Consider the following 21,835-nt stretch of genomic DNA (forward strand, 5'->3'; position numbering starts at 1 on the left):
TAACTTGTCAGTAATCTATTATTTAACTAGTATCAAATGGTTATGAAGATTTCTTTATGATACATTTTGAGATGTGAATGCTATTCTCCTTTCATTCCTACATTTTTCTAATTTCCCTTGATACTTTAGATCTTTTGTTATTATTTCTTCAATTTCTATTAAATGTCCCCTTGGTAAACTGGTAGAACATTAAAAATATAAATTAGGTTGAAATGATGTCATCTTTATTTTATTGGCATGACCTACCCATCATGGACAAACAATGCAAAAGGTAATAGAAAGAGAACTGGAATGGAGAATCTGGAAGACCTGAATTCAAATCTTGCCTCAGATACTTACTGGCTATGTGAGTCAGGGCAAACTTCTGTTTGTCTCGGTTTTCTCAACTGTAAAATGGAAATAATAATAGCAGCATTCTTCACAGGGCTATTGTGAAGATGAGACAATATTTGCAAAAACTTAGGACAGTGCCTGGAACTTACTAAATATTTAATAAATGCTTATTAAAAATCTATCATAGGGGTGGATTTTTGGGAAGAGGAGAGATGCATAAGAAAATATGATCAAGCAAGAAATTGAAAATATCAATAAAATCTTATTTTAAAGAAAAAATAGAACTTCCTTATGCTTCTAATTCTTCTTCTGGTATCCCCTTGTAATATGGTTTCCAAGCATTCTGTTTAAAACTGCTTCCAAAGACCTATTATAGATAAATTCAAGCCATATGTAGACAGAAACTATGCCATATATAAAATTTATTTTTATTCTAATACTCCTCCTTCCTTCTCCTGTTCTTTTAATCACTTTTTTTCTTATTCTCCACAATCTAATGTTCATGCTTCAAGGTTCTATTCTGGAATAGAATAGAATAAGCATTTTTTTTAATCCACTGTGTCAGTCACTATGCTTTACAAATATTTTGTTTCTCTACCTCTGCTCAATGATAAGACCTCAACAATATAATTAATTCACAAAAATCTAAGTAATTCAGAGACTCAAGGGACCATAAAGATGACCCCATAATTACTTCAAAAAGGATCGTTTCTATAAAGCATCTAATAAGAAATTATTCTGGCTTCACTTGGAAACCTCGAATAAAGGAAAATCCACTACTTCCTAAAACAGACCTTTTGACTTTGGGATAGCTGTTAGGCTTTTTATGAGTCTAAATTTGCCTTTTTTCTTTTTTTTCTTTTTTTTATTTGCCTTCACTCTCCTAGTTCTGGAGCTCCTGCTCTTGGAAGCTAAGGAGATTAAATTCCATCTTTCTTTCACACATTATCCCTTCAAATAGCTCTACATTACATTGTCTGTAAACTAAATACTCCAGTTCTTTCAGTTAGTCCTCATATTACATGATCTTGAGATTCTTTACCATCCTGGCCTTTATCTCCACACATACTTATCAATGAATATTCTTCCTAAATATAGTACCGAGAACTGGACATTCCAGATGTGGTCTGACCATGGCAGTCAGGTCATGGGACCTGTCAGAGATAGTAGTATCATCTCCATAGTCCTGGAAACAATACCTTTCAATGTAGCCCATAATTCTACTAGTCTTTCTGATTGCTCTGTGGAAATGCTGAATTATATTGTGTTGGCAGCCTATTATAACCTCATGTTGATTTTTAAATTAATTCTATTCTAGTTTTACTTACCCCACACACCTGATTACTTGCTTATGAAATGGATTTTAACCTAAATATAATACTCTACATATGTTCTTATTATCACTAAATATTAGTAAATTAGTAAATATTAGAAAGTAATATTTACTAAGCATGTACTATGTACTAAATTCTAGGGATACAAAAAGAAGTAAAAAACCTTCAAGAAACTCATAATGTGATGGGGAAAAACAAAATGCAAACAAATAGATACAAAAAGGATTAACAGTAAATAATTAACAGAGGGAAGGCATTAGAATTAAAAGGGAATAAGAAAAAGCTTTGTTGATTGGGGTCTTTAGCTGGGATTTAAAGGTAGCCAGAGAGATCAGCAGGCAGAGTAGAGAAGGGAGAGTGTTCCAGGCATGGAAGGCAGCAAGAGAAAATGTAAAGTATTGAGAGATGTAATGTTTTGTGCATGAAACAATCTGGAGGAGGTCAGTATCACTGAATTGAAGAGTACTTGGTGGAAAGTAAGTAGGAAAGGACTAAGGCTATGAAGGGTTTCAAAGGCTACACAGAACATTTTTGTATTTTATCCTGGAGATTATGGGGAGACATTGGGGGGAATCACAAGGTCAGATCTGCACTTTAGAAAAATAACTATAGTACCTGAATGGAGAATGGTTTGGAGTGGGTTAGGCAGGCAGCCACACAAGCAGGCTGTTGCAGGAGGTTCAAACATGAGGGCCTAAGCCAGAGTGAAGGCAGTGTCAGAGGAAAGATGGCTCCTTTGAAAAAATAATACAAAAAAGGACCCACACTTAACACCACATACCAAGATAAGATCAAAATGGGTCCATGACCTAGGCATAAAGAACGAGATTATAAATAAATTAGAGGAACATAGGATAGTTTATCTCTCAGACTTGTGGAGGAGAAAGAAATTTGTGACCAAAGATGAACTAGAGACCATTACCGATCACAAAATAGAAAATTTTGATTATATCAAATTAAAAAGCCTTTGTACAAACAGAACGAATGCAAACAAGATTAGTAGGGAAGTAACAAACTGGGAAAACATCTTTACAATTAAAGGTTCTGATAAAGGCCTCATTTCCAAAATATATAGAGAACTGACTCAAATTTATAAAAAATCAAGCCATTCTCCAATTGATAAATGGTCAAAGGATATGAACAGACAATTTTCAGATGAAGAAATTGAAACTATTACCACTCACATGAAAGAGTGTTCCAAATCACTATTGATCAGAGAAATGCAAATTAAGACAACTCTGAGATACCACTACACACCTGTCAGATTGGCTAAGATGACAGGAAAAAATAATGATGAATGTTGGAGGGGATGCGGGAAAACGGGGACACTGATGCATTGTTGGTGGAGTTGTGAACGAATCCAGCCATTCTGGAGAGCGATCTGGAATTATGCCCAAAAAGTTATCAAACTGTGCATACCCTTTGATCCAGCAGTGTTTCTATTGGGCTTATACCCCAAAGAGATACTAAAAAAGGGAAGGGGACCTGTATGTGCCAAAATGTTTGTAGCAGCCCTGTTTGTAGTGGCTAGAAACTGGAAAATGAATGGATGCCCATCAATTGGAGAATGGCTGGGTAAATTGTGGTATATGAATGTTATGGAATATTATTGCTCTGTAAGGAATGACCAGCAGGATGAATACAGAGAGGCTTGGAGAGACCTACATGGACTGATGCTAAGTGAGATGAGCAGAACCAGGAGATCATTATACACTTCGACAACGATATTGTATGAGGATGTATTCTGATGGAAGTGGATTTCTCTGACAAAGAGACTTAACTGAGTTTCATTGGAGAAATGATGGACAGAAACAGCTACACCCAAAGAAGGAATACTGGGAAATGAATGTGAACTATTTGCATTTTTGATTTTCTTCCCGAGTTATTTTTACCTTCTGAATCCAATTCTCCCTGTGCAACAAGAGAACTGTTCGGTTCTGCAAATATGTATTGTATCTAGGATATACTGCAACATATTTAACATATATAGGACTGCTTGCCATCCTGGGGGGGGGTGGGGGGTAGGGGGGAGGAGGGAGGGAGGGGAAAAAACGAAACATAAGTGATTGCAAGGGATAATGTCGTGTAAAAATTATCCTGGCATGGATTCTGTCAATACAAAGTTATTATTAAATAAAATAAAATTAAAAAAAAATAAAAATAAAAAAATAAAAGAATTGCACATAAAAAAAAAAGAAAAAATAATACAAAAGTGAAATAGATAAGGCTTGGCAACTGACTGGATATGGGTCAGAAGAATAGTAAGGAATCCAGGATGACTCCTAGGTTGTGATCCTGAGGAACTGGAAAAGATGGTAGGAGAAGATGGGGAAAGTTTAAGAAGAAAGGTACTGAGTTATACTTAATTTTATTTCATTCACCCCAAAACTTTAACCTTTTAAGACTTTTCTGATTTAAATTTTGTCACTGAGTGTTGTTAAGCCTGCTTGCTCTCAGCTTGGTGCCAAGTTCAAATTTCAGAACTCTCATTTCTGCCTCTATTCAAATCCTTGGTTATAAAAATTGTGTTAAATAACACAGAACAAAGCACAGATGTCCAAAGCTCTCCATTAGAGACCATATTTTAAATTAACCATCTCATCTATATGTCTTGAAATAACTATATCTACAAATGTCTGTGGAACATTTCCACATGCATTTTTTACCAGTTCCTCAAATTCAACATGTCTACAAACAAGCTTTTTTATCTTTCCTACTAAATCTGTCTCGCCATCTGATTTCACTTTCTATGTCCAAGGGATCCCCAGTCTTCCAAGTACAAAATGTTGGTTTTCCTCTATCCTCATATCCCACAACCAATCACCAAACATGTAATCCCTGCTTATTCCACATCTGTATCTTCACATCCCACATACAATCAGCGGACATGTAATTCCTGCTCATTCTAATATCTGTATCTTCACATCCCACATCCAATCAGAGAACATATAATTCCTGCAAATTCTACATCTGTATACTTACACCCCATATCCAATCAGAGAACATATAATGCCTGCCTATTCTACATCTGTATATTCACAACCCACATCCAATCAGAGAACACGTAATTCTACATCTGTATTCTTACACCCCACATCCAATCAGTAGACATGTAATTCCTGCTCATTCTACATCTCTATCCTCACACCCCACATCCAATCAGCAGACATGTAATTCTTGCTCATTCTAATATCTGTATCTTCACATTCCATATCCAATCAGAAAACATGTAATTCCTGCTCATTCTACATCTGTATCCTCATAGCCCACATCCAATCAGAGAAGATATAATTCCTGTTCATTCTACATCTGTATATTCACAACCCACATCCAATCAGAGAACATATAATTCCTGCAAATTCTACATCTGTATACTCACACTCTATATCCAATCAGAGAACATGTAATTCCTGCTTATTCTTCATCTGTATACTCACATCCCAATCCAATCGCCAGACATGTAATTCCTGTTTATCTGTAGTATCTACTGAACATCTATAGAATGGAAACTCCCAGAAAATAGGAATTGTTTCATTCTTTCTATTTTAATCCTTGGTGTCTGGCCTGGAGTACTATAGGAATTTAATAAATGCTTATTTGTTCCTCCCCTTCTCCTTTCCTCTGTCAAATAACACACAGAACTATGACACTAAAGCAAGACTCCTCTTTGCCATAGTCCTGGATTTCTGCAATAATCTCTTAATCTCCTCCTTAAACACTTACAATAAATCTTTCTTTTGCAAAATAAAGAGTTCTATTATTCTTTTGCTCAAAAACAACTAATGAATTCCTATTGTCTAGCACAGAAGGGTAAAAGTGATTGGTCTAGAAAGGTAAGCACAATATGGTAGAATAAATACTAGACTTAGAGTAAAGAGATATAAGTTCAAATTCTGACTGCTTGCTACAGCCTTTGTGAAGTTGAGGGATCTTTTTGCAGTTTCTGGACTTTTATTTTTTCTCTTTGTATAAAAAAAAATTGAATTGTTTGACCTCTAAGGTTCTTTTCAGTTCTAAATGTTATGATTCTATCTCCCTGCCTTATTTTATGCTATTTTTTCCACTTACTATTCTCTCCTGCTAAATTAAATCACTTGACCAACCCCTGTTTTCTTGCCTTTTTGTCTTTCTACATATAGTTCCCTATGTCTACATTGACTTGTCCATCAACTGAAATCTTACTAATTCCTTTAAAGACCAACTCAAATATAACCTCTTTTACAAAGGGAGAAAACTCAGCTGCCACCTTGGAGGCTTCTCTTTGGATTTGTGTATGTGTTTTTGTGTCTATGTCTTTGGAGAGAGAGATGAATAAATGAGTGAATGAATGAATGAAATGTCAAATCTAGTAGCTGTTTTTCTATAGTGAATCAGGAAGACACAGAAATGGCGGTGGTACAGCTAGAATATAATTCGTCTTAGAAAATCATGAGGTTATAGTAAGCTGTCAACACAGTACAATTCATTGTCACAGAAAAGCCAGAAAAAATAATGGAATTTTAGGCTACATTGAAAGGCATAGTTTTCCAGGACTAAGGAAATGATACTACCCTTGTGCTTTGCCCTGGCCAGATCCCATCTAGAGAATCTGACCCCCAACTTCTGGACTCAAAAACATTTATTTTCATGACTCAAATATTTTGGCTATTGACTCTACATGGTTCCACAGACTTTGTCTATGGGGTGTTCTTGGCAAAGATACTAGAGTAGTTTTCTATTTTCTTCTCTAATGTGTCCTCAATTTAAAGATGAGTCAAATAGTGTTTAAGTGATTCACCCAAGATCACACTGCTAATAAGTAGTATCTAAACCTATATTGATCTCCCGGGGCAGATGTTCTATCCACTGCACCACCTAATAGCTCTGTGGTACCCTATATACTTTGCCTATTTTATGATATATTATTGTTACTTACATACATATCAATCCCCATTATTAAACAAAGTTACATGAAATCAGGAGTTGTGCCTTGCGTAGAAGCAACAGTTGTCTTCCAGAGCTTCTTAACTATTTCCACTTGCAACTCTTTGTGCCCAAGAAATTTTAATGTGGCACTTTAATGTGGCACTGACTATATGGGTATATAAAATAGGTATGCAAATCAAACATTTACTAATAACAAATTATAATTTTGTGACCTCCCCCCATTCAGTTAACAAGACTCATAAGAAGGTCATGAACCACAATTTAAGAAGCTGGACTCTATACAATAGAAATTGTAATGATGACTTTTAGCTGAATGCTTTGATAAACAACTCAGCTGCAATGAGATGAGAAACAGTTTAAAACACACTATACATGTTTACATGTATATGTATAAATATATGTATGGATATTTTAATTATTTAATGTGATTTTTTTTTAAATTTTTGGGAAAGGGAGGGGTTAAGGAGATAGTTCCTGCAGAATTTAAGTAAGAAAAGACTCTCTTCTTACTACAACTCTAAATGCTGGAATTAATTTGGGGCAGAGTTGGGTTGAAGACAAGTATCTCTATTTAGAATTATAACCCAAAGACAGGATCAGCTCAGCTGTCTCCAGACTTATAACACTGGACCCTACTTATGACTCCTACCCCATCTACAAAAGGTAGACATGCATCACTGCTGGAAGAATAATTATCTTCAGGATATAATAAGAGGTATGAAGAAGGGACTCCTCTTGGTATCTGTATTGAGTGCTTAAGTGAGAGAATGACTGAATGGTATTTTGTCCAGCAATGCCCGAGACACTTATGTTGCATACAGGTAAAAATTAAAGTTTCCAAGTTAGACTTTAATATGAAAGATATGTGTTATTAAATTCAACAAACACTGATTAAGAACCCACTATTAATTCTACTGCTACTACTACCACTCCTCCAACCATTACTATTTCTACTACAACACACACACACACACACACACACACACACACACACACACACACAGACACCTATTTCCTTGTCACTGGTTTTTCTATTTTTACTATTACTTCTACTATTATCACCAACACTACCAACACTACTATTCCTACTAACACACACACACATCTATCTCCTTGTCGTTGACATTTTTGTTTTTACTAAAACTACTACTGCTAACTATTCTTTCTACAACACACACACCTATCTCATCTCCTTGTCACTGATTTTTCTGTTTTTATTATTACTTCTACTTTTACTACTACTATTATTCCTACTAGAAACACACATGCACACATACACATCTATGCCCTTGTCACTGGTTTTTATGTTTTTACTATTCTACTATTACTACTACTACTACCACCACCACCACTATTACCACTACTATTCCTACTACTTCACAAACATACACACAAACACGAACTGATTTTTCTGTTTGAATTCTAGGATCTCATTGAATCAAAGTTAAGCCCATACAAGCATTAGAAAAATACTCCAGTGACTAAAAACAAAGCCTAATTATAATGATGGCAATGATACCATCAGCAATAGTTGGTACAAATTTGCTCTGAAAATCCAGGATCCAAAAGCCCATATGTAGAGGCTAGTCAATTGCCTTTAGTGCTTTTTGGATCCTCATACCTTTCAATCTCTCATGAGTTTTGTGGCCATGTAGAAATGAAATTTAAAAAATACGGCCCCAGAATTTTTGGAACACTTTATTCCCTTTTTTAAAAAATGCATAGTTTGTTCTTCTGATACTTTATTATTGGAATATCCAACAAGTACCACTTCTTCTTTAGCAAACACCTCTTCTCACAATATTATGGAAAATCATATTTCACAATGAAAGCATGGGGGGAAAGAGTTACATGGACATACACACACGTACACACAAACAGAAATACCCAGAATCAACCCCTGTGCTGTCACCTACTGTAACAAGATTGATTTGTAGTAAAATAAAAGATAATACAATACAGAGGAAATAACTTTTGTTTCCTCTGAGAATGTTTGATGTTGTCACTGGAAAGCTGACTTTTTCTCTGCTGCCTGCCACGGTACACAGCTGCCTAATCACAGAAAGACTCCTATATAAGCAAAGACATGAGGTATAAACCGACCACTTTCAACGCCAGGAGCAAACATTTGCAAACCCTCCCCTCCGCCAGCTTTTCACTGGCTCCATCAGCCAAGACAAACAAAGCCAGGCAGGCAGTACATCAGTATATAAACCAGGCGGTCCTTTTGGTATATCCCGAGGGAGTCAGTCCTTACTGTAGGGCCACAGGGGATGGGGACAGCACCAGACCGGATTTTCTCCTTTTTATTCCCCACAGTACTCAGGGCTCGAGTCTTTCCAGAGTCTCTACTATTTCAGAGACAGGGTTTCTCTAAGAAACATTCTAACAAGGTGCAGAACTTGGATGGCGCTTGAGATTTTGTAACATAAGAAATAAAACATTTTGTCTCGGCTGTTGTCACAGAGTGACATTCCTTGGTGGTGTTATTTTAATAAGCAGGGTGACCAGAAAAAGAGGTATCAGGGGCTCTGACAAGGTCCTTGGCATAATTTCATATGTCTGTTTGAAATGACTGTATAATACCACGACAGTGTAAATTATTTAAAATGTTGAGTCTGTTCTCATTTGTAATCCTAATAACACCTTCTTATCAGGGAGCTGCCATCATCCTGTAACGCGTGCCAATGGGCGGTTAGCAGCCCCCATCTCTAGCACACACTCTTAAGTCTGATAGCTAGGGATTTGCAGATGATTATAACTTTTGCTCTACATATCATTGCTACTGACGGGCAAATCCGATCCACAGAACAGCGTGCATGATTAAAAAAGGCACATTTGACATGAGAAGTATGGCAAGCCATTTTTACGGTGGTTGTAACAAAAAGTGAAATGTCTCCTTTGTGCTTAGAAATGGTGTGTGCCGGAGCTATTTCATGATGCACTTTTCTAATCATTCTACAGGAGAAACTGGGAAGGATGCTTTATATTGGGGAGGATTTTCCAAATGCAAGTAACATCACATTTCAAGAGGACAAATATGGTTCAACTTTGGGTGGTGCTCTCACCGGTAATTTATTTTTAAATACTACTCTCAACCTCAAGCTTCTCACGGACACTCACCCCCACTTACGTCCCATTTGTCAGTGAAGAAGGCTAGCAAGAACAACATGGCTTGACAGCAGCACGTTCATTACAAAGAACAGTAACGGCACCCTCTCAATTCTGCTCATCTCTCAGTCTCTAGCCAAATGGAATTTATTACTTATAGCTTGTTGGGATTTATGAATTATTTATAAAATAGGTCTATGACTCCAGACTCTTAAAAGAAAAATACAATAATACAAGTCATTGTTCCCCACAATTACACTTTTATCGGGGATATTAAAGAAATTTTTGGTAACAATTGTAAGTTTAAGATGGAATAATGGTTGTAAAAATGTTAACCTTATATAGCATTAGTGGAGTCTGTAGAATATATGGAGAGGAGTGTGTATACACATACACACACACATATATATGTTAATGGGTGAAATGTGTAAGTATGTAGAGAGGCATAGATATATGTGTAGATGTGTATAGATGTATACATAGAGACACATTTATAGAGATAAACAAACTTATCTCCATTATGATTCACCAACCAAATGCTTGAAAACATTTCATAGCTTGAATACTTTGTCAATTTTTAGGTATACTACAAAAAATTATACAAACACATGCATATATACTTTACAAAAGATATATTCCAAAACAGTGGGGAGACTTCATGGAAATCATACATTCTTTTTTACAGAGGCTGCTTCAATGTATCTGGCTTACAATACACACACACAAATTTATATTTATAGGCACACATATAGCTCTTTGTATAAACTTTCTTTGCAGTTCATAATGATTCAAATTGATGCTAGAAAAGATATTTTCTAGTCTGAATGCCCTGTCAATTTTAAAGTATACCACATAAATTATGCCTACCAATTAGTATATGGAAAACCAATAAAATAATACAACAAATAAAACAAAAATCATCCTGAATATAACTATAAACTAGAAAAAAGCAGCAATTTCTAATGGCCAACTTGTTTTAGTCTAATTTTCTCATCTCTATCTATTACAGCCCATTATATACTTATTATTAAATGGAAACCGATGTTATTCCCTGCTCATTTTCAGAGAAGTAAATAGCCCTGGTTCTGACTATCAGAATCCTCCATTTCAAATAAGATCAGCAGTCAGGATCCTTAAGTCAGTTAAAAATCAAGCTACAGATGCACTCATATAAATATACTTCAACTACTCCATTCTTTCATGGGATCAGTACAAAGTCTAGCCCTAATATAAAGAATATCTTGTGTTCCTCTGAAGGACCTATGAGCAATGCCTAATAAATTTATATATTATGCTGAGGCACTCCAATATTCCTTAAGAATTAAGACTATCATATATTTCAAATAAAAATATTCCACAAAAATATATTCCATCACATTGGGGATGCTCCATGGAAGTCACAAATTTTTTTTCATTGGTTTCTTCAATGACTTATCAGGTTTACAAACCCTTAGCAGTAGTAATGGAAAAGGACTTTAATGTTACCAGCTTATTTCAGTTTCTTTCTTATACTATCTCTTATGTTAGCCCTGGAAATACAGCAATTAGAGTTGGTGTTTGTTCATCATTCATTCACTTGTTCTTTTCTTCATTCACTCATTAATCTCTCTCTCCCAAAGAATTGACACAAAGATATACACAAATCTTGGAGAGAGGCCTCCAAATACAGCAGCTCCTTTCTCCTCCTCCCACCTGAATTAATGGCCTTCTTCTTTTTACCTTCTACATCCTTACAAAGAGTTAGCCAGGCTGCCTCCTGCAGAAGCAGCTTCTCCATGTCCCCCTCCTCCTCTGAGTCAAGAGTCACCAAGAACTTATGTAAAAAAGAGAGTAGAAGATGAAAACTTACCTTGCTGGAAAACATCTGTAGGGTGAAAGGAGAAAGAGAAAGAGATAAAATTAACAAACAAAAGCAAAAGAGCATAAATTGTGTGTAAAATTGTGAAAAGATCAGAATTCCACATTTAATACTGATGAACAAAAATTCCTTTTAATTCTTCCACATTATAACTCATGCATAAATCCAGTGTCTCAATGCCAAATTCTCTAGTGAAGACTCTCTGTTAAGATTTTTTCCCTTTTTAAGCTAGGATTAGCCTGGCTTTCCCAACCCCTTAACTTCTGTAAGCATGTGCATCTAACTCTCTAGTTTCCATGCCATCATTTTTCAAATATTTAAATTTACTCTCTCCTTACTCTTCTCCACTTATCTTTCAATGGACTCTCCCTACTTCCAGGGAAGTTTATTTGATCTCATCCAATGACATAATTTTGAAAAACATGATATAAATGTAGGCCTTATCCTCACCTAAGGTTCTAATTCAAACTCTATTTAATGCCTATGTAATCTTGGCCAAGTTACTAAAAAACTCTATGGATTCAAGTTTCCTTATCTGTAAAATTGAAGTGCTGGCTAAATATTCTAGACTATGATTAACCTGGAGTCTGTGGATTTTTAAAATATATGTCAATAACTGAATTTCAAAACAATTGATTTACTTTTCCATCCTATGTATTTTATGCATTTAAAAACATGCATCTGAGAAGAGGTTAATAGTTACCAAAAAGATTAAAAACAATGAAACTGTTTCTAGATCTATCATCCTATTTAATAAAGATCATTAAAGGATCCCAACACTGGGAGAGGAAAATGTTCTTCATGTAAGTTCTCTAACCAAAAGAAGTCAAATACTGCATAGATGACATCCTGTTTGCACAGGATGCACATTTTCCCTCATTTGTTAAGAATTCCCAATGGACAGACAGGAGGAAGAAGGATTGGTTATAAGGAATACATCTCTGTCTCTATACTTATTCTTTCTTCTCCCCATCTCTTTCTTATTTTTCTCCTCTTCCCTTCAAAGAGGGATTGGCATTCAGTAGTGTGTGACCCTGTAGGCCCTCTGAGGTTTTAGATTTCTATTATGGAGGAAATAGATATTACCCTAAAAAAAATGCATAGCATGTGAGATTTGAAAATGACTTTAGTCGTCATCAAATGTAGCCTGAACTAGATTAAGATATAATTGGGGAAAAGTTTAACAAAATAAATACAAGTGCAATTCAACAGAAATAAAAGTTAACGTGTGGGCTTTTTAAGTTGAGGTTGGCTGCAAGGATCCCTTCCTCTTAATCCAACCATCCCATTTTACAGAAAATATTGAGGTCCAGACAGATCATAAAACACAATAAGTTGCCAGAGTCAAAGAAATTATCTATTTGGTTTTAATGAAACTATAAAGTTTCCCTTGTAAACAAAGCCCAATTTTGACAGTTTGTATTATCTTTTAAAAATATGGAACAACATAATCAAATATGTAAACATCAACCAAATGAGATAAATTATTCAACTATCAAACAGTTCTTTTCATTGGTCATTGAATCTTTAACTCCTTTCCCTAATTCAAAATTCCAGGAAATCCATTATCTAATAAATATTCTCTCCATTACCATAGATCATAACCTATCAGTGTCTGCCCATCCTAAATGATACTTGCCTATTCCCTACCAAAATTCATTTTAGAGGTTCATCCCATCTTTTTCTATTACTTTTTCTAAGGAAATTTCCCTTTCAAATGAGTTTGAAAGTATTAGTTGAAAAAGAAGATATATTCACAGTCAGTGATACTGGGATTTTATTCCCTCTTTTTTTTTTTCTCCTGGATACTTTTTCTTTAGCAATTATCCACAAAATAGTGCCATCAATTTTTGATGGTAAAAAAAAATTTGTCCAGTGTAGGAACTGAAAAGATCTACAAATAGAATAATAATTCAAATTAAGCTATATTTTATACTTTTAAAAATTTAAGAAATATCAGAATAAATAAGGTTCACATTCTACACATCACTTAATTAATTTACATGCCTCAATTTACATTTTACAGATGAAGAAACCGAAAAGTTCAGTGGGACTATGTGGCTTGCTCACAAATAGGTGGCTCTTTTCACCGTGCCAAACTCTACCGACATTCAGACCTTTCCCATATACAATAATATTTTCATTCATTCATTTATCCAATGGGAATTTATAAAGGACATACTATATACACTAGCTTAAGCACTGGAAATACAAAGACAAAAGTTTTAAAAGTCAAGTTCAAGTACTCTCACAGTAAGATGTTACTAGATCTTGACTAACTAGGGAAAGAAAATGGGATATGGATAGTGATCACATTTGGAATGATGCTTCCTTGTACCATGCTTATGCAGACAGCAAAAAAGCAAATCTCAAACTGTTTATCTCTCACTTTACCCATTGCGGATTCTTCCTCCCCCAATACACAGACACACACTTAAGGAAAGATAACAATACATAGATAAGTTAATATTTAGAGCAATTAGAAGGTACAGAGAATAAAGGGCTAAGCCAGTAGTTAGGAAGTCTTGATTAAGACATTTAAGAGCTGAGTGGCCTTTGGCATGTAAACCCAAGTGTAAACCTGTTTGCCTCAGTTTCCTCATCTGTAAAATGGGAATGATAATCATAGCACCAATTTCCTGGGTTTGTTGAAAGGATAGATAATTAGAAACCCCTTGGGAATAGAGCTTGGATATTATAATAAACACCAGATAAATGTTAGTTAGCATTATTATTATTAATACAAAATGAAATGGAAATTAATTTTAGTAGGATGTAGGCACTGACCACCTGAACATTAGGAAAGGTTTGGGGTGAAAGAAGGTGGAGGTACTTTAAGATAATCCTCCCTGAATGGAGCTAGGAAATCCAAGAGGTTGTGGGAATCAAGATACTTGGCTAACAGCCTGTATAAAGGCATGAAGGTCACAGGTAGACCACTTGAGCCATAACATATAGAGCACGAAGGTACTAATGTTGAAATCAGTCTGATAAGATAAACTGGAAATCAGGCTATGGAAAGATCTCTTTATCTAAATTCAAGAAGCATTTGGATTCAGGACTCAGTAATTAATAAACCAACGTAACAGGTGTTTATCGATTTCAGAGAAAGTTATAGAAATACTTGCATGTTGCCCTCACTTCTCCAAAAAGAAAAAAAGTCCCTTCCCTCTCCCCATGGCCCCAAAAAACTATAATCAGTCTTAATGAATATAAGATTCATACCAGTCTTTTCTGTTCTCAAGGAATCAGGTCTAAGAAACCATTAATTACAAAAATGAACACATAAGCAAACAGTGGTTGTCATTTGAAAATCCATGCTGCTAATGCAGATGCTTGAGAAGCTGCAAATGTTGGTGATTCAAGCCTGGGAAGTAGACCACAACAGACAAATAAGCTCACCCTACTTAACCTTAACACAGTATTCTCCTCCAGTTAAAACCAGCACCCAAAGATCTGCTCGGCAGCTACCATGAGCTCTCTTAACCTGAGATTCTAATGCACTGAGTTCTCTAGAGATAAATACCATACACACATACTCTATAGTTACTTATCGTTAATAATAAATCGTGACAATTATATTGGTTGATTCCTAAATGCTGCTGATTAAAAACTTTCCTGAGTGATGCTCATTCAAATAACTAGTGTTTACCCCTATTAAAGATGACTTAAGGACACTGTGGGTGAACCTCTCTCTCGTTCCTAGGTTACTAAGTAGCAGTATGCTATGCAAAGTGAGACTTCTTTATTCATCTATTGTTTTGCTTTTTGAGGTAAGGGTGAATTTCAGTCTCCTTACCCACATAACCTGCAATGGACTAATTTATTATTTCAATCCATAATCCTTAACTAGCAGATGTGAATACCTTGATAGGTTACAGAATTATAATTAACCCTCCCTATAGCATTATAGATACACCAAACACATTAAAAAATGTGATGGCATTAGTAAGACTGGAGGAGGTATACTTACTAGTTCTCAAACAATGTAATCACCCTACACTCTCAATTTGAGTTCTTTTCTGAGGTTAAATTATAGATGAGGGGAGTTTAGTTTCTTGAAAATGCATGCACTTAACTCCCATTTAAGAAGTCTCACCTGGGGAGACAGCTGTCTTATGAATTCTGTGGTTTGTAGTACAGAAAGAAAAATCTCTTTCAAGTTCAAGTACTCTTACAGTAAGATGTTACTAGGTCTTGACTAACTAGGGAAAGAAAATGGGATATGGATAGTGATCACATTTGGAATGATGCTTCTTTGTACCATGCTTATGCAGACAGCAAAAAAGCAAATCTCAAGCTGTCTCTCACTCTCCCCATTCCATATTTCCTTCTCCCCCAACTCACACACACACACACACACACACACACACACACACACATTCTCTCTCTCTCTCTCTCTCTCTCTCTCTCTCTCTCTCTCACACACACACACACACACACACACACACACACACACACACACACGCAGTTTCACAAACCAAAGGCAGAAAAAAAAGTCCAATGTTTAACAAAATATTCATGTAGCAGCTTTTTGTTGCCATTGCAAAGGACTACAAACAAAATGGGTTGGATTATCAATTAAAGAATGGGTGAATACCTAGAGAACCCCAGAGATTCTACCAAAAAGCTATTGGAAATAATTCATAATTTTATCAAAGTAGCTGGCTACAAAATAAATCCCCATAAATCCTCAGCATTTTTATACATCACCAACAAAACCCAACAGCAAGAGATACAAAGAGAAATTCCATTCAGAATAACTGTTGATACCATAAAATATTTGGGAATCTATCTACCAAAGGAAAGTCAGGAATTATATGAGCAAAATTATAAAAAAGTCTCCACACAAATAAAGTCAGACTTAAATAATTGGAAAAATATTAAGTGCTCTTGGATTGGCCGAGCGAACATAATAAAGATGACAATACTCCCTAAACTAATCTATTTATTTAGTGCTATACCAATCAGACTTCCAAGAAAATATTTTATTGATCTAGAAAAAATAACAACAAAATTCATATGGAACAATAAAAAGTCGAGAATCTCAAGGGAACTAATGAAAAAAAAATCAAATGAAGGTGGCCTAGCTGTACCTGATCTAAAATTATATTATAAAGCAGCAGTCACCAAAACCATTTGGTATTGGCTAAGAAATAGATTAGTGGATCAGTGGAAAAGGCTAGGCTCACAAGACAGAATAGTCAATTATAGCAATCTAGTGTTTGACAAACCCAAAGCCCCTAACTTCTGGGAAAAGAATTCATTATTTGATAAAAACTGCTGGGATAATTGGAAATTAGTATGGCAGAAATTAGGCATGGACCCACACTTAACACCATATACCAAGATAAGATCAAAATGGGTCTATGACCTAGGCATAAAGAACGAGATTATAAATAAATTAGAGGAACATAGAATAGTTTATCTCTCAGACTTGTGGAGGAGAAAGAAATTTGTGACCAAAGATGAACTAGAGACCATTACTGATCACAGAATAGAAAATTTCGATTACATCAAATTAAAAAGCCTTTGTACAAATAAAACTAATGCAAACAAGATTAGAAGGGAAGCAACAAACTGGGAAAACATTTTCACAGTTAAAGGTTCTGATAAAGGCCTCATTTCCAAAATATATAGAGAACTGACTCAAATTTATAAGAAATCAAGCCATTCTCCAATTGATAAATGGTCAAAGGATATGAACAGACAATTTTCAGAGGATGAGATTGAAACTATTACCACTCATATGAAAGAGTGTTCCAAATCATTATTGATCAGAGAAATGCAAATTAAGACAACTCTGAGATACCACTACACACCTGTCAGATTGGCTAAGATAACAGGAAAAAATAATGATGAATGTTGGAGGGGATGCGGGAAAACTGGGACACTGAAGCATTGTTGGTGGAGTTGTGAACGAATCCAACCATTCTGGAGAGCAATCTGGAATTATGCCCAAAAAATTATCAAAATGTGCATATCCTTTGATCCAACAGTGTTTCTATTGGGCTTATATCCCAAAGAAATACTAAAGAAGGGAAAGGGACCTGTATGTGCCAAAATGTTTGTAGCAGCCCTGTTTGTAGTGGCTAGAAACTGGAAAATGAATGGATGCCCATCAATTGGAGAATGGCTGGGTAAATTGTGGTATATGAATGTTATGGAATATTATTGTTCTGTAAGAAATGACCAGCAGGATGAATACAGAGAGGCTTGGAGAGACCTACATGAACTGATGCTAAGTGAAATGAGCAGAACCAGGAGATCATTATACACTTCGACAACGATATTGTATGAGGACATATTTTGATGGAAGTGGATTTCTTTGACAAAGAGACCTGAGTTTCAATTGATAAATGACGGACAAAAGCAGCTACACCCAAAGAAAGAACACTGGGAAACGAATGTGAACTATCTGCATTTTTGTTTTTCTTCCGGATTATTTATACCTTCTGAATCCAATTCTCCCTACGCAACAAGAGAACTGTTCAGTTCTGCAAACATATATTGTATCTAGGATATACTGCAACATATCCAACATATAAAGGACTGCTTGCCATCTAGGGGAGGGGGTGGAGGGAGGGAGGGGAAAAAAAAATCGGAACAGAAATGAGTGTCAATATAATGTAATTATTAAATAAAAAATTTAATAAAAAAAAAAAGAATGGGTGAGTATTTTATGGAATAGATTATTGCACAATACTAACTGGTAAATGTGAAAAATTTGAAGATACATCAGATAGTTTGTATGAATTGAGATATACACTGAAATGATCAGAACCAAAAGAATAATATAAATGACAATTACAATAATATAAATGAAATGGTTTCTTTTAAAAGAAACCTGAATTCTGGATAATGGTACACAGTCATGGTACTATGGGCCAAATAATAAAACATTTCTTGGCAAAGAGGAGGGAAGCTTATAATGTTGTATACATAACTGTATGTGTCAATAATGTTAAATGTTTTGATTCAATTAGTTTTATTTGTCATAAAGAATTGTCCAATTTAGAAAATGGAGAATTAAGAAAAGACTGAGATAAAATTTTAAAAAATACAAGTTTATCTGAACTGATGCACAAAAAGGCAAGCAGAATTAAGAGAATTATTCATTGTGAGACAATAACAATATATCAAGACAAATAATTCTGTTTTTTATATTTTAGAAACGTGGCCTTAATCAGAAACACTGAGTATAAAATCTTTTCCGCAGCTTTCTGCTTCCTTTATAATCTTGGCTGCATTGATTTTGTTTCTCAAAAACTTTTTAATTTAAAGCAATCAAATATTTTTCATTTCATAATGTTCTCTAGCCCTTTTTTGGTCATAAATTCCTCTCTTATCTACAAATCTGAAAGGTATGATTATCATGTTCTCCTAATTTGCTTATAGTATTATTTTCAATCTTATCTTGGTGTAGGATTTTAGATGCTGGTCAATGCCTTAGTTTCTGCCATATTATTTTTCAGTTTTCCCAGGAATTTTTGTCAAATAGTGAATTCTTATCCCAGAAGCTTGAGTCTTTGAGTTTGTTAAACACCAGATTACTATAGTCATTGAATATTATTAAGATAGCTAACTCTGAAAGACTTGTAACTCTAACAACACAATGATCAACAACAACTCTAATGGATTTGTGACAAAGCATGGGTTAATGAATGAATTTTGGACTTGGAGTCAAGTCTTGGGATGTATCAATGAGAATTTGGACAAGATATCTGCAAACCTGAGTTTTGTTACCTATAAAACTGAATGTAAAAAACCTGGTTCTTGATGCATAGGGAATAAAGAACTCTTTTTGGCATATAAAAGATCTGGGTTCCATTGTTGCTACTGTTTTATAGTAGCCATGTGAGTGTCTCAGCAAGTCATTTTACCTTTCAGTGCCCCAAACATCTAAAAGTGTGTGAACCAGGCAAATCACTTTAATCTTTGACTTAGTTTCCTCATCTGTAAAATTGGGATAATAATAATAGCACCATCTGCTTTCCAAGATTATTGTAAAGATCAATTAAGATAATAATTGTAAAGTGCTTAGCACAGTACTTGGCACAGATTAGGCACTATGTTTACTATTATTAATTTTGGAGTGCTATAAAACATGAATAATTAATGTTAAAGAAAACATTGTAAAAATATGTCTTTCACATGATTAGTATGTAATAGAGATAGGACCCAGATCTCCTGGATGTCAAGGGCAGCTCTCTATTGCCTTTGAATAAAGTTATGTTTTTACAATAATTCCATTTTATAGGTAACAAAATTCAGGCTTGCAAATATCTTGCCCAGAGTCTCATTGCTAGTAATTATGAAAAATGGGATTTGAATACAAATCATCTGACTCTAAAGTCCAATACCACATATACCTTAGTCACAAGAGATGCAAAAAGATTTTGAAAAAAAGTTCATCAAACAAATACAATAAACAATATTGATATTACTATTTCACAACTATTTTGTGACAAAAATTCAAACTAACTTCCTTGGTACTATCTCATTTATAAGTAATAGGTTCAAGGCAACTGCTTATTATCTTCTATCCAAAAGAACAGAGGTCAAATGACTTGCTGAGATTCACACTGGAAATTGTAGAATGTTAGAATTTTCAGAATTTAAAGATCTTCTAGGTCATTATGGAGATGATGAAATTGAGACCCAGGAAAATCACTTGCCTATAGCACACAGCTAGGTTGCTAAAATTAGAAAGACTTTACTCCCTGTGGTCCTGGGAACCTGCATAAAAAGCAATATTAATTGTGCAAAAGTATGTATCTGGCCCTCTCTTGTCTGAAGGTCCTTTCCTTTAAGTGGCTGGGTATCTCACTATAGCCACTCAGTTGGTCAATAAACATGGTGCAATATTATGGTGCAAGCATTGAGCTAAGCACTGGGGATATTATAAAAAGAGCAAAAGACAGTCCCTACTTTTAAGGAGCTCACAGACTAATAAACACTCATTTATTCAGGACATCTGCTATAATTCTTTCTCATTATTCTCCCCTATGTTCATCTGTCCTATGTCTTATTTCCTCAATACCGCCCACCCCCACCCCTGATCTGTGCAATGAAAGCTAACTAAAAAATGTATCTATGCTAATGAGATCTCCCCTTTTCAATTAGCTTTCCTATAAAACTTCTAAGTACAGCAGAAATAGATTAAAAAATAGTTGGAGAATGCTCAACAAAAATAAATAAAAATACAATAGAACATAGATAATGTTAATATATGGTTTTCTAAGTCAATATGCTAATTATACAGATCTTTTTTAATGTGATGCTACTGAGTATGCACTTTGACAAGCAGCCTTCTGAAGAAAATGTCTCAACCCAATGGTAAGACTGCAGTCTTAAACAATTCAAGAACTATTATGGGCCAAGGCGGAAATACTTAAGAGATACATAAAGCTTTGAAACATGTCCATAAAACATACTATAGAGACAGTCATTTGTTTCTAGGGCTAGTGTTTCATGGCTCTTGCTACTGAATTCTGATTTCTGGGGATAATTTATACAGATCCTATTCACCTTCTAGCACTATTTTCTGAAAATATAAGGTATGAAAAAAGGATTAAAAAACCATAATTTATTTTCATTTGTATTAAAGCCAGCATATATGAAATTCCCTCAGTTTGAATTTCACTTGTGCTGACTTTCATCACAAAAGAAAATATTTTTTAAAATCCCCTTTCTATCCTAGACTCACTTAGCAAGCTCTGCATACATATACATTTTGAATTTGATATTCAATTTATATGCCTCATATAAAATAACAGCAGTAATAGTTGCCATTTGTATAACATCTTGTGGCCTGCCAAGATGGACACATATATGTATGTGTATATACACACATATATAAATGTACATAATGACATATGCAAATACACAGCTCTCTATATGTGTACACATGTATACATACGCACAACACACATATACAAACATATGTGTATATAATAATGAACATGTATGTGTGTGTGTTTATATATGCATATATATATAAAATTTCATTTCTACCTTCCCGAATTGTTCTGTGGATATCAAATAAAATAATGTACAGATAAATAGGAATATCTATCTGTATACACTACATTTTCCCATCCACTGTATCAAATGAAATAATGTAGAGATAAATATATCTACCTATATACATATATACTATACACAAATATATTTTTTCTCATCCATCCATGACTTCTTTTGATCCTCTAAACAATGCTATAAGATAGGAATAATGTTATTATTTCATATATTTTCAGAAAATTGAGATTTA

General features: G+C 34.7%; 1 protein-coding gene across 4 annotated transcripts in view; it reads right to left on the bottom strand.

Moving 5' to 3' along the window:
* Window positions 1-21,835, bottom strand: part of GFRA1 (GDNF family receptor alpha 1) — a 315,019-nt gene that overhangs the window by 224,834 nt on the left and 68,350 nt on the right. For 3 of the 4 annotated variants that reach the window (XM_051981500.1, XM_051981499.1, XM_051981498.1), the window contains one exon: window positions 11,554-11,568. The exons of the other annotated variant lie outside the window; for it this stretch is intronic. In XM_051981500.1, coding sequence (XP_051837460.1) covers window positions 11,554-11,568 — 15 coding nt within the window. The remainder of the gene's footprint in view (window positions 1-11,553; window positions 11,569-21,835) is intronic. 4 annotated transcript variants of the gene reach the window in all.

Source organism: Antechinus flavipes, chromosome 2 (assembly GCF_016432865.1).
Source record: "Antechinus flavipes isolate AdamAnt ecotype Samford, QLD, Australia chromosome 2, AdamAnt_v2, whole genome shotgun sequence".
In the NCBI taxonomy this organism is placed as follows: Eukaryota; Metazoa; Chordata; class Mammalia; order Dasyuromorphia; family Dasyuridae; genus Antechinus; species Antechinus flavipes.